The sequence below is a fragment of the Symphalangus syndactylus genome, chromosome 12 (genome assembly GCF_028878055.3).
Source record: "Symphalangus syndactylus isolate Jambi chromosome 12, NHGRI_mSymSyn1-v2.1_pri, whole genome shotgun sequence".
Classification (NCBI taxonomy): domain Eukaryota; kingdom Metazoa; phylum Chordata; class Mammalia; order Primates; family Hylobatidae; genus Symphalangus; species Symphalangus syndactylus.
The window spans coordinates 99,696,729-99,710,229 of NC_072441.2; the positions used below are offsets into that span (position 1 = coordinate 99,696,729).

A 13,501-nucleotide genomic window follows, 5' to 3' on the forward strand; every position below is an offset into this window, starting at 1 on the left:
AAGGGGAGAAATGAAACATATTTCTTCCCTCAGTTCCACTTCTGAAAGTAGGACAATTCAATAGGTAGACAAATAAAAATAAATAAATCCAAGGTAACTCTTGGAAAAAATCCTTAGCATATGGCTAAGTCAGGTTTAGAAAGTTATTGCTGGCTGGTGCAGTGGCTCATGCCTGTAATCCCAGCACTTTGGGAGGCCAAGGCAGGCGGATCACCTGAGGTTGGGAGTTCAAGACCAGCCTGACCAACATGGAGAAACCCCGTCTCTACTGGAAAAATAAAAAATAAATAAATAAATACAAAATTAGCTGGGCATGGTGGCACATGCCTGTAATCCCAGCTATTTAGGAGGCTGAGGCAGAAGAATCGCTGGAACCCTGGGGGCAGAGGTTGTGGTAATGTTGTGGTGAGCCAAGATCAAGCCATTGCACTCCAGCCTGGGCAACAAGAGCAGAACTCCATCTCAAAAAAAAAGGAGAGTTATTGCTAAACTTGAAAATCAGAGACTAAAAACAGTGAATTCATATCTAAATTTTTAACAAAGCCAAAAATTATACCTAGAATCAGGAGTAAAAAAGAAAAGATTTGCTCATATAACATGAAAAACATTTTCTGTTAATGATTAGTAGCCACAGTTGATTTAAGAAGTAAATGTATTTCTATACAATGTTCTGCAGGAGTATATATTAGTATGTAGTGATTCTCAATGTTTTCCTTATTAAAAATGTTAAAAATTTCTTTTACTTTTTATTTTTCTGGAATAATGAGGGAAGTGGAATTTTTTCTTAACTCCATTTGCCTTAACAGATTCGGATATGTAAGCTTTTATTTTTTACCCTTTCAACCGAAAGTCATATTTTTCTCTAGCTCCTACTTTTGATATCTCTACACAATGCTATAGAGGTTGCTCCAAAAAAGTATCAATAGTACATTTCAAGAAAAAACATATATTTGTTATAAGTTAATAAGTCTGGAGGTAGTCAAATATTAATAAAATGTGGATTACTTTCATAAAAAAATCTATAAAAACATCCTTTTAGGCATACTGAGTTATTTAGTTATCCCTATCCCAAAAGCAATTAAGTTAACAAGTATTTACTGAATTTCTACCATGTCTCAGGACAGTTATAGGCCCTGTTCTCACAGAGGTTATGCTCCAGAGGCCCTTTTTTCTTCATGTGTTTGAATACCACTTCAGATGCTGACCAGTCTATCCAGTAGCTTCTGATTTACTTACTTTGCATCCACGCCACCACATTTGCCTTCGAAGTTGTTTGGATCTGTTGCTAAAAGCTGTTGCATTATCCGATAAGCTTTCTATATCACATAGAGGATGGAGAGAAGGATTAAACGACATAACAGGATTCTTTTATCTAGTCACACAAAGATAAGAAAATATTAATTTCTACTTCTGCAAATTTATTCCCTTTTAAGCATGAAAACAGCATTCTCCCTTTTTTCCACCCACAAACTCTGGCATTCTACGTTATTAAAAAAATGAAAACAAAAAGCAAAAAACAGCTTGCAGATCAGTTTGCTCACTTCTTTTTTATTACAAAATTAAGAAAAGTCTTTTTAGGGCCTTAATGCTCATAAATAAACTTAGGAATTCTAGTAAGAAAATACTCTTTAAAAATTCAAATACTTGGCACACCTCTAGAAAAAAAAATTACATGTTGAGAAGTTAGCTTCTTAGAAGATATCAAAAGTGACTGATTTTAAAGGAAAACAATATACATTTTAAATGCGACTAAGCGAGGTTTTTTTTTTTTTAAAGGCTGTCAAAGATTAATCAGGTATTCAGCCATTCACCATTCAAACAATATTTGAGTGGCAAGTATGTGCCAGGTATAGGTATAGGTATAGGTTATAGGTGTAATGACTGAAAGTAAAGAAAGGTGACTAAGTTACCAAATAAAACATAGAAATAGCAGATAAGTTTGAAACAAGTATTGAAAAGTGAGTAGGTCTTTAGGCCCTGAGATGATGAGAAACACAAAGTTCATCAATATCACAGGGCAAAAGAAAAAACAGCTCTACTCTTCACTCTTCAACAATGAAAATTTAAATTCTTCATTCTCCACTGAACAATTAAAAAATAATGAAACAATAAGATGACTCAAAGTAAAGGAGTTAAAATTAAACCATTAAAATCATATACTTAAGAACCAAACGCCAATTTCCTAAGCCAAGATTTGTAAATGCTGGCTAGACAAGTAGAAAACAAAAACTAGCAAACAGATTAGTAATATCAAGAAATACATGAAGATCTGTACCTGATTTGTCCTGTAGTTCATCTAGTCTCTCCCCTCTCTCAATTACCTTTGTAATATTTTCTTGCATGACATCAATAACTTCATCCACTTGATTCTGAACACTAGTTTAAAAAAGATACACAATTATTTATCCTTCTTTTGAGAATGCTTACAATTTTTAAAACTTTCATTAGACATACAAAGAATAGCAAATTCTCAGAGAATTATTCAACTATAAAATTTAAACTTAAGACTTTGTAGCAATGTTCTTCCATTTGTGGGCTTCAGTACTCAGATAATGAAAGACAATATGATATAAATTAAAGTAATATTTAAAGATAGCTTACTTTTAGCTCTGCTTCTGACTTGTAACCCATAAGCAAGTTAACTGTACTGTCAGCATGCTCATTAAGTACAGAATTTAGTTAAACAGCTTCACTAAAAATAATCAGTTTTTCTTTTCAACAGGCTATTGAGGCAGCACATAGACACCGCTGTAGCCTACTTTTGCTATATATTTCATACATGAAGGCTATCAAAGGAGGTATGTTAACATACTTTTTAACATACCTTTTGCTCAGGTAAGGTAAAGGCTTATGAAACATACCTAGTTTCCAAAATGGAAATGTAGGGCATATTCTAAGAGATACTGATGCTCAATGGGAAGAATTCTTCACTGCTCATCAGATTTTTCTTAAACAGGGTATAAGACAACTGGGGACACCTGGGAATATTTTGAAGTACGCACCAGGAAGCAAAAAGGAAAAAATTGTTTTCTGTTTTTCGACTGTTTGTTCATCCTTTATATTAGATGATGGGGGCCTGTTTTAACCAAATTTCAGGCTGTTCAATAAAGACTTAACCTAAACTTAAAATTGTAATAACTGTCCTCAGCTATCTACTCTCATTCAGGAGTTACCTCCAGAGTACACAAACATGGACATGTTTAATCATTTTAAGTGTCTTATTCTCCTCTGTTGCTCTAACCACAAAAATTATTTTAAATTACTTTATGAAATAAGTCACAAGAATGAAATATTTAAAAGGAGAAATAAAGCAAATCCATGGTCCTCATACTAAACACTGTTTAAAGTGCATTGGATTACTAGCGACTGCAGACACGTGCTGCATAACATTTTGGTTAATGACAAAGCACTTTTACAACACTGGTCCCATAAGTTATAATACCATATTTTTACAGCATGTTTTCTACGTTTAAATATGTTTAGACATACAGATTTTTACCACTGTGTTATAATTACCTACAGTATTCAGTGCAGTCACATGCTGTATGGGTTTGTAGCTTAGGAACTAAAAGCCATACCATATAGCCTAGGTGTGTAGCAGACTACACCATGTAGGTTTGTCTAAGTATACTACTCTATGATGTTCACACAATGAAACTGCCTAATGATGCATTTCTCCAAACATAGCCTGTCATTAAGGGTCCATGATGGTTATAAACATTAAATGTATATATATTTAAATAAATGTATATATGCAATTGTGTTTCTAGTTGGAGAAGGAAGAAGTGTGTAGGGGGCTTTAACAATTTTTTACAATACACAAATATGGTCTCCGCCGTCTACCCCACACAAGTCCCCAAACTAATGTAGTAAGTGAGGGGTGAGGCACAGTCATGTTTAATTTTGAAAGAGTTCTATCCTTTCCGATCACTGAGCTAGTTCTTCAAAAAGTTTGCTATAAAAACAAAATGAAGTCCCACTTAGACATAGGTGGATTCAGAAGTACTCAGATTCAAGTAGCAATTACTAAGCTGGATGACAGTCACTTCCCTCCCATGTTAAAAGCATTATGTACACCCGCTGATTACCCACACACAAACTTCAAGATTTTTCACAGCATCCCAGAGTTCTGTGCTTCCCACACATTATTCCACTGGAGGATATAAGACTGAAGCTCAATGAAGTTGGGCATGCAGAATTCTCTTTTGCCCAAACAGATCTGAAAGAATCCCTAAATCTCTAAGACATCTTGTTGCAACTCCCAATCCCCTAAGCAGAGAGTTCAAGGTGTTCATCCTATTTAAGAACAATGGCACAAATACACAACTAATCAATTTATTCAACAAATGATGAGAACCTACTATGTACTGTTTTAGGTACTGAGGAAATAACATTGAACAAAACAGACAATAATCCCAGCCCTTATGGAACACATGTTCGAATGTATGTTGAATGCACTGTATTAACCTTATAGCTGTGAAACAGCATGCTCTACCCCATTACTCTATTTTATTTATAGCATGTAAGCAAATATAAAGTAATAGTAATTGTACCTATTTACTTATTTACATGCTTATTTTCTGCCTCTCCCCACTAGAAGGTAAGCTCAATGAATGCAGTGACCTTGCCTATTTTGTTCACTTTTGTAAGTCCAGTACCTATAGTGATGCATGGGGCAGAGTGGCCATTCAATAAATAAATGAACAATTTGAGTATAACTCCTATAAAGCATATCCAGCTACTTGAGGAGGAGATATAAAGCAGTGAGTGTAGAGCCCTCCATTTAACTACAAACAAAAGCAAAGCTACCGTTCATCAAGGATCAATTTTGAAATTCCCAGCCAGTTTTTTTTTTTGTCATATGCAAGTGACGATAATTAATGGCTTAAAGTAGGGTGCTATAGCAGGATGGGAATGAATGAAATGTACTAAGGCTCCTACACACGATCAGATTATAGTTATTATGGATATTAATATATGTATACTATATGTACTTTTAGACAAGATTGGGTGCATTCAGGGTGGTATGGCTGTAGACATTATATATACTTTTAAAATGAAAACAAAAAGCTAATAAAATAGTTATTGTCCCAGAATCTCTTTAAAGGCCAGGCCTGGTGGTTCATGCCTGTAATCTCAACACTTTGGGAGGCCAAGGTGGAAGGATCTCCTGAGCCCGGAAGTTTGAGACCAGGCTAGGCAACAGAGTGAGCCCTTGTCTTTACAAAAAAATTTAAAAATAAGCTGGTTATGGTGGCATGTGCCTGTGGTCCCAGCCACTTGGGAGGCTGCGGTGGGAGATTTCCTTGAGCCCAGGAGGTTAAGGTGCAGTCAATTGTGATTGCACCACTGCACTTCAGCCTGAGCAACAGAGATCTGTCTCAAAGGAAAAAAAGCAAAACCCTTTAAGGATAAGATTCCATGGATATAGGCAGATTAATTGGGACAGAACTGATAAAATTCTAGATTCTTACTAGAGTATCATAAACCTACAAGTATTCCCTCAACAACATGGCACACATGTAATAAATCACTATTGATAATGGAAACCTCAAATATTTTAATTTTTCTGCTAAACGATTAGTGAGTTATTGCTGCTTTGTCCTTCACACATTAATTATCTGCTGGTGTAACACTCTGAATCCAGCTACTGTGTAACCTTCACTCAATGATGAAAAATCTCATGATTGTTTTTGTGTTTCAGGATGTTTCCCTACCCAGAACACAATTTTTGTAGAAGAAAGAAAATGATCTGCTTATTTACTTTAATATGGAGATAGTTTGGTTTACAAAGCAAGTGATAACATATTTCCCCATGATCTTTTACATTTTCACAGTAGTTATAGTCCTTTGATTTCTATTTGTATTTCACATTGGTCTTGTCCCCATTGTTTTACTATAAATGCCTTAAAAACAGAGACTAACTCACTTATCCTTTTATTTCCCAGGTCATGTGAAATGTGGCTGGTACAAAGTAAGCATTTAACAAATATTTTCAAATCTGAATTAAATATTCATTCAAAAAACATTTATTAAAAAGTTATGGCTAGGTGTGGTGGCTCAGGGCTGTAATCCCAGCACTTGGGAGGCTGAGGTGGGAGGATCGCTTGAGCCCAGGAGTTTGAGACCAGCCTCGCCAACATGGCAAAACCCTGTCTCTACAAAAAAATACAAAAATTAGCCGAGCATGAGGGTGTGCACCTGTAGTCTCAGCTACTCAGGAGCTGAGGGGGGAGGATCCTCCTCTGGGAGGTAGAGGCTGCAGTGAGCCAAGATGGTACCACTGCACTCCAGCCTGGGTGACAAGAGTGAGAACCTGTGTCTAAGAAAAAAAATAGTTATTATTATGCTATTCATCAAGGTTATCATCATGAAGGTTACGAGCCTGGTATTTAGAAAGATTATACTCCAGTAGGGAAAACTGATATCCATATACTACCATGTGTTAAGGGATATAATAGAAGGAAGCCCATAATATCAGTCATGTAGCCTAGATGAATTCAGCCTGGACCAGAGATGACATCAAGACCCCTGTGCTGAGTTTTGAGGAGTCAAGAGTTAATCAAGCAGAGTAAAAGAGGCAGTGGATGGTGAGAAAGTTCTAGGATAAGGAAATATATGTAAGAGGAGGTAATATTTTAAGAACTACGAGATTAACTGGATGTGGGTGAAGGAATTGGCAAGAGCGAAGAGTAGACAACTCCTAGATTTATAATTTGAGCAATTAAGTGGTAGTAGACGATGGCTATTAACTAAAATAAAAAATTAAGAATGCAAAGGAAAAGCTAGTTTGTGAAGGGAGGGTGGAGATTTTTATATCATGGCCAGTTAAAGGCGGTTCATATAAGATAATAAAAGACATGAGAGAGAACACAATGAGGAAAAGGCATTTTCAAAACTGTTTTAAATCCTCTTAGAGTCTGACGGCACCTGTGTTTCCGAAATGGCTCTATTCTAATTACCAACAGAGAAGCTGTATGGTATAGTGTAGAGCCCCTGGGTTCTGTATTCAGACAAACCTGGGTTTGCAATACAACTTTATCCCTTACTACGTATGTGACTTTGGAATTCATCTTGGAAGCCTGTTTTAGCCTAACATTTTCTCACCTTTAAAATGCAGCTGATAATCTCTACTTTATTTGTGAGAATTAAATGAGATAGTGTTATTCAAACACTTAGCATAGTGCCTAACACATAGCACATACTTGATAAATGTCAGCGCTCTTCGATTAAGAAACTAATTCACACTCTGCAATACGCACCCCTTATTTTATAAAGAAAACACTGGCCAGGTGCAGTGGCTCACGCCTGCAATCCCAGCATTCTGGGAGACTGAAGTGGGAGCATCCCTTGAGCCCAGGAGTTCGAGACCGGTCTGGGCAACATGGGGAAACCCCGTCTCTATAAAAAATTAGCCAAGCATGGTGGCACGTGCCTGAAGTTTCCAGTTACTCAGGAGCTGAGGTGGAAGGATCAATTGAGCCCAGGATTTTGAGGCTGCAGTGAGCTGTGACTGTGCCACTGCACTCTAGCCTGGGTGACGGAGCAAAACCCTGTTTCAAAAAACAAACAAAGCAAAAATCCCTGAAAGAAAATATTTATTTTCATAGTTAATATCCCCATCTTCTGGTCTTTTAAGGTACTGCTGACAAAAGAAGTTTTAAAGTTAAGCTGTATTTTTGCAACTACATATATATTGCTGTTACACCATGGAACACTCCCTGGGGTGTGGGGGAGGGAATCTTATAAAAGTTAAGCTGGTCTGACCAAGACTATAATTGGGAGATTCCCTACCCCTAACACAGAATGTCTAGAATAATGTCACAGAATTCACTAGAGTGGCATTTATAATGCTATTGTTTGATTTAAAGGCAAAGGAAATGTAATCTTGCTAAAAGTTCTTGTCCACTTATATAAATGAAACCTTAACTTCTCTACTCTGGAATGCTGACTCCATTCCTTTGGAGCTGGTATTTCCAGGTGGTCCGTCCTCATACTTTATGCTTGAACAAACTCTCTTTAAAAACAAAACAAAATTTAAAAAGCAAAGGAAACATTCCAAAGAGAAGCATAAATTTTATGTAGACATGTGAATATTTAAAAATTGTCCTCAAAAAGAGTCTTTCCTAAGAAGTGATGTCAAGTATTTTTTGTAGGATTAATCTGTTATCAACACTAATAAATGTGGCTAATCAAGTTCAAAGAAAGCAACGATGTTGCTAATCTACGCAGTAGGAAACACTCTATATTGAAATGTTATAAATTAAGTGGTCATAACAGCTTAAGTAAAGAAACTGACCAGTTCTAGCAATTTTGGGTACTAAAATAATGCCAGGGATTTGTCCTTGGGTAAGTTGTGTGGCAAGTTGTGCTCCTCCATCTTGGGCACACTGATGAGTCATGCCCTGCTTAGATAAGCATTAATCAAGGTTTAATGCATGCTTGATGAATGACCATATTCTAACTAAATCTAGCAAGTTTTCAGCTCTAGAGTAAAAAACACTATACTTAACAATCCCTTACTATTCTAAAATTCTGTGATCAACAAAGTTATTGTGATATTAATAGTGTAATACATAAATATACAAATTCATGTGTGTATGTTTGGCATTTACTAACATAGAGATATATTCTTTAATGCCTACTCTGTACAACTGGTGGTGGTTTGGGGATTCAGCTGGAAAATCATACTCAAAAGATCCCAATCGGCAACACTCCTTACTAGGTTCACTCTTCAGAAGGATATCAGACAGGAAACAGAGCATACTGGCAGGACAAAAAATAGGTGTGTCATCAGTGGAGCCCTCTTCTCCAGTGGCAGCTTAGGTAAAAGAGAACACATGAGTGGATACAGAAGTCACTCTGGCTCAGTGCAGGAGAATGGCTCAGACGTTACACATTGGCATCCACATATGCCATACAGGCTTGAATTACAGATAATTTGAGTCCTGGTAGAATGCTTGTGATCTCCCTGGAACATGAGAGAATGAGTGGCTCATGAAGTCTTCTTCCATCCACCTCCCCGTTTCCCTTATGAGACTATCATAAGGCAGTTTCTTATCACCTCCCAGGTTCTGATGAGGTATAAACTTTCTGCAGGCTGTATGTGCAGACTATAAAAACCACAGTCTAGAAATAGCTCCTTTGCAATAGAGTATCCCACAATTTGTACTGCAGCCATTGACCCCCTCCTTTTTTTTAAGAGAAGGTGGTTTCACTTTGTTGCTCAGGCTGGTCTCAAAACTTTTGGCTTCAAGCAATCCTCCTTTGAAGGAGAATCCCAAAGTGCTGGGATTACAGGCGTGAAACACTGCACCCAGCTGTATCATTATTTTTGGTGTGCAGGACAATGACCCTGAGAGCTACTAACTTTGGCTACTCTTCCTTTTACTACATAAGTAATAAATTGCATCTAAAAGTGGCTTGTTGTATCTTTAGTCAAATCAGAGACTTGAAACAGTACCTATTCTCTCTTCTACTGGCCTCGAAGAAGCACCATGAAATCTATAGCTGCAGAAAATAAATTCTGATAACTACCTGAGTTGGTCATACCTGGTGATACCCTGATTGCCATCTTGTTAAACCTGAGCAAAAGGCTCACTGAGGAAGTGCCTGAACTCCTGACCCAAGGAAACTGTGAGATGATAAATGTGTGTTGTTTTAAGCTGCTAAATTTATGGTAATTTGTTACATGGCAATAGAAAACTAATACACCCAGTCTAGTACCTGTAATCATTTGTTGGTTCTTTGTTTCTGTATCTCAAAATCCATTAGTTAGAATTAGGCTAAGTATGGAAATATTTCTTCACACCAACAGCTACCTGAGTAAAGCCCAAGTATCTGACCAATAACTAGATACTCCATTATAGAACCCTTCCCACAATGTGCCATCTATACCCAGGCTTAGAGTAGTGACTATTATCCCTCCTTAGGTCTTGAACCTGGGCCATGCAGTTCACATTCCACAGTTAGTCTTTATAGCTTGGTCAGTTTCCAGAGCCTTCCCTCAAGTGACTCACTGCTCCGTCTGTTCCTTCTCCCCTCCAGTCAGGACTCATATCTTTCCAGTATTAGACACATTGATTACAGCATATTATCCTCATCTATCACCAAATAATATATACCTCAAAGGTTTTAAACCACAAATTAGCCATAAAACTTAGTTCAATATATGGGTTATGATAAATAAGACATATGAAACAATTCTGGAAGTAGATAAAAACATGCAGTAGATCAACAAATTAAAGCTATTATATTACCTTTGTTATCATTCTGAAAATAGGAATCAAGCTACGGATTTAAAACCAAAATAGACCTTCAGACTATGCTAAATAAATGGATTTGACATAAGGTAATCAAGTCATAAAAAAACCAACAATCCTGCATTTCCTTAGCTATAATTCTGAGAAAACAAAATGAATTAGGTTTTTATAACCCAGCAGTTATATTTAGTCTTCATCAGGGGTCAACAACTTTTTCTGTAAAGGACCAGACACTCAGCAGATATTTTAGATTTTGTGGGCCATAAACTTTGCCATTGTAGCTTGAAAGTACCTATTGATAATATGAAAACAAATGGGCATGGCTATGTTCCAACAAAACTTTATTTACAAAAACAGGCTGCAGCCAGATTTGGCTCACAGGCTGCAGTTTGTCAATCTCTAGTCTACACAGAAATATGATTATCATTTAAACAAATGAACAAAACTTACTGCTTAATTTTATCATTTCTAGGTCCAAATCTTGGTCCAGATGGTCCCCTTCTGAAAACAAGTACATACCAAGTACATATTAGTGGTGACAGGATTAAAACAAAACAAAGATAGAAAGTATACACAAATACAAACAATCAAGCTGAACTCTAAACATGGATCAGTTATTTATCATAAGGGACCACATTTTACTGATACTGGTGAAACTGAATAATAGGTAATCATGTCTTTACTTCATTGGTACTTACTAGCCACAATTAAGCTAATTCTTCTGTTAAAACTTTCAGAGAAATTAGGGTTTATATTATCTTATATAACAAACTTACACAGAATTTGTTCTGATCATTAAACTCTGAAATATCCTAACTACTTAACTGCTAGTGAATATTAATATCTTTATGGTCAACTGTAGAACTAAAAGTGCAATTCATCTTGAATTTAGACTATAATGATGAGGAAACTACAAAGTGAAATGCTGATTGACAAAGATGGATACAGAGAAAAACTCACCGAAAACACTAACAATTTTAAGTATGTTTTTGATTACTCATCTTAAACTTATCAACATAGCAAAAGGGAAATGCAAGATATTAAGAAAATTTTAACATTACTCAGATTATTATCTTCTTATTGTAATTGAGTGTATATCACACCTTAACCAATCCATTTTAATATTCTTGAAATGAAAACATTTGGTTATTTAAAGTAATTATGATTCTTCTGGAGATAGAGAATAAATAAGACATAAACTACAAAACTTAAAAGAAACCAGGTTCTCAGATTTCTAGACATGGCAATTTCTAAAGGAGGTGAAAAAATACAGCAATTGATTAAAAATTTTTGAAAAAAAAAAACTGTTTACTGAAACTTATTTAACATAATGTATAAGTGTGAATATATCATCTTGCGTTAGTTCCTCTAAGCTTTTTCCTTAAAGTCTTTTAAGCTCCAACTAAACCTCAGAATACTGGAACAGTATTCCATTCCAAAATGATGTTAAACATTGAATTTCATAGAGAAAACTAATATTCTGAACCAGAAGGCATTCCTAAAAACTAGGCAAGAACTTACAAGAGCTGGTCAACCGAAAAACAAAGAAAAGCAGTCATTAAATGAGGAAACTATAAAGTGAAAAAGAATCTGAAAAGAATTGAATTAAAATTATCCCCACTACAGGTTAAAAAAAAAAGCAGCAGTATGTCTGTTTCATCTATCAAGTAACGTGAGACTTCAAAATACTTATAGAAAAACACAAAATCAAAAGCTGGTTCTTTGAAAATTAAAACTTGATAAACTTCTAGCCAGACTGATAGGAAAAAAAGAGAGAAGGCATAAATTAGTAACAGGAATGGAAGAGTGAACATCACTACAGACAAACGTACCATGGTTATATAAGATTTATTAACAGAAGCTAAGTGAAGGGTAGATAGGAACTCTCTATACTATCTATGCAACTCTTCTGTGGGTCTAAAATTATTTTTTAAAAATCCCCCAAAGAAAATTCCAGGACTAGATTTGTTCAGTCGTCAATTCTACCGAACATATAATGAAGAAAAAATAAGAATTATATGCAAACTCTTCTGGAAAACTAAAAAAGACAGAACTTTCCTAACTCATTATCCAGGGCCAGTATGAATCTACCACAAAAACCAGATAAAGACACAACAAGAAAAAGACCTAACTATCAACCAACCAATACCTCTAATGAACATAGATGCAAATATTCTTAACAAACTCTTAACAAATTGATTCTAACAATGTTTTAAAAGAATAATACATGATGACCAAGTAGGGTTCATATCAGGAATGCAACGATGGTTTAAAATTTCAAAATCAACATAATTCACCACATTCACAGACAAAAATAAATGATCATCTCAATAGATACAAAATAAATGCTTGACAAAATTCAGCATCAGCTAATGATAAAAACTCTTCACAAACTGGGAATAGAAGGAAACTTCCTCAACCTGATAAATCTACAAACAACAATAACAACATGCAATGAAAATGAAACATAATATGAAAGATGAATGCTTCCCCTAAAGGAGATTAGGAACAAAGCAAGGATATTCCCTCTCACCACCTCTAGTCAATATTGTGCTGGATGTTCTAATCAGAGCAATAAGGTAATGAAAAATGAAAGGCAAACATAGATGAGGAGGAAATAAAACTGTCTTTATTTGCAGAAAGCATAATTGTTCTATGTTGAAAATCCAAAAGGATCTACAAAAACACTACTAAAACTACTAAGTGGGTTTGGCAAGATTGTAGAATACAAGGTTAATTTACAAAAATGATATACTAGCAATGAGTATGACATTTTAAAATTTTGAAACACCATCTGAAATGTCATTTTTAGTAGCATCAGAAATTATGAAAATCAATGTGCAAAAATCACCACCATTCCTATACACCAATAACAGACAAACAGAAAGCCAAATCATGAGTGAACTCCCATTCACAATTGCTTCAAAGAGAATAAAATACCTAGGAATCCAACTTACAAGGGATGTGAAGGACCTCTTCAAGGACAACTACAAACCACTGCTCAATGAAATAAAAGAGGACATAAACAAATGGAGGAACATTCCATGCTCATGGATAGGAAGAATCAATATTGTGAAAATGGCCATACTGCCTAAGATAATTTACAGATTCAATGCCATCCCCATCAAACTACCAATGACTTTCTTCACAGAATTGGAAAAAACCACTTTAAAGTTCATATGGAACCAAAAAAGAGCCTGCATTGCCAAGACAATCCTAAGCCAAAAGAACAAAGCTGG

At 35.6% G+C, this 13,501-nt stretch overlaps 1 protein-coding gene across 4 annotated transcripts in view; it reads right to left on the reverse strand.

Moving 5' to 3' along the window:
• VAMP4 (vesicle associated membrane protein 4) overlaps positions 1–13,501 on the reverse strand; it is a 45,709-nt gene that overhangs the window by 8,347 nt on the left and 23,861 nt on the right. For 2 of the 4 annotated variants that reach the window (XR_010117634.1, XM_063627403.1), the window contains exons 4-6: positions 10,713–10,760; positions 2,276–2,376; positions 1,237–1,316 (exon numbers count right to left, since the gene is read on the reverse strand). Coding sequence is in view for 2 of the 4 variants with exons in the window: in XM_063627403.1 (XP_063483473.1) it covers positions 1,237–1,316; positions 2,276–2,376; positions 10,713–10,760 (229 nt within the window). In the remaining 2 variants the exon portion in view is untranslated. Of the gene's footprint in view, positions 1–1,236; positions 1,317–2,275; positions 2,377–10,712; positions 10,764–13,501 lie in introns of all 4 variants that reach the window. The other 2 variants (XR_010117633.1, XM_063627402.1) reach the window with 1 other exon arrangement.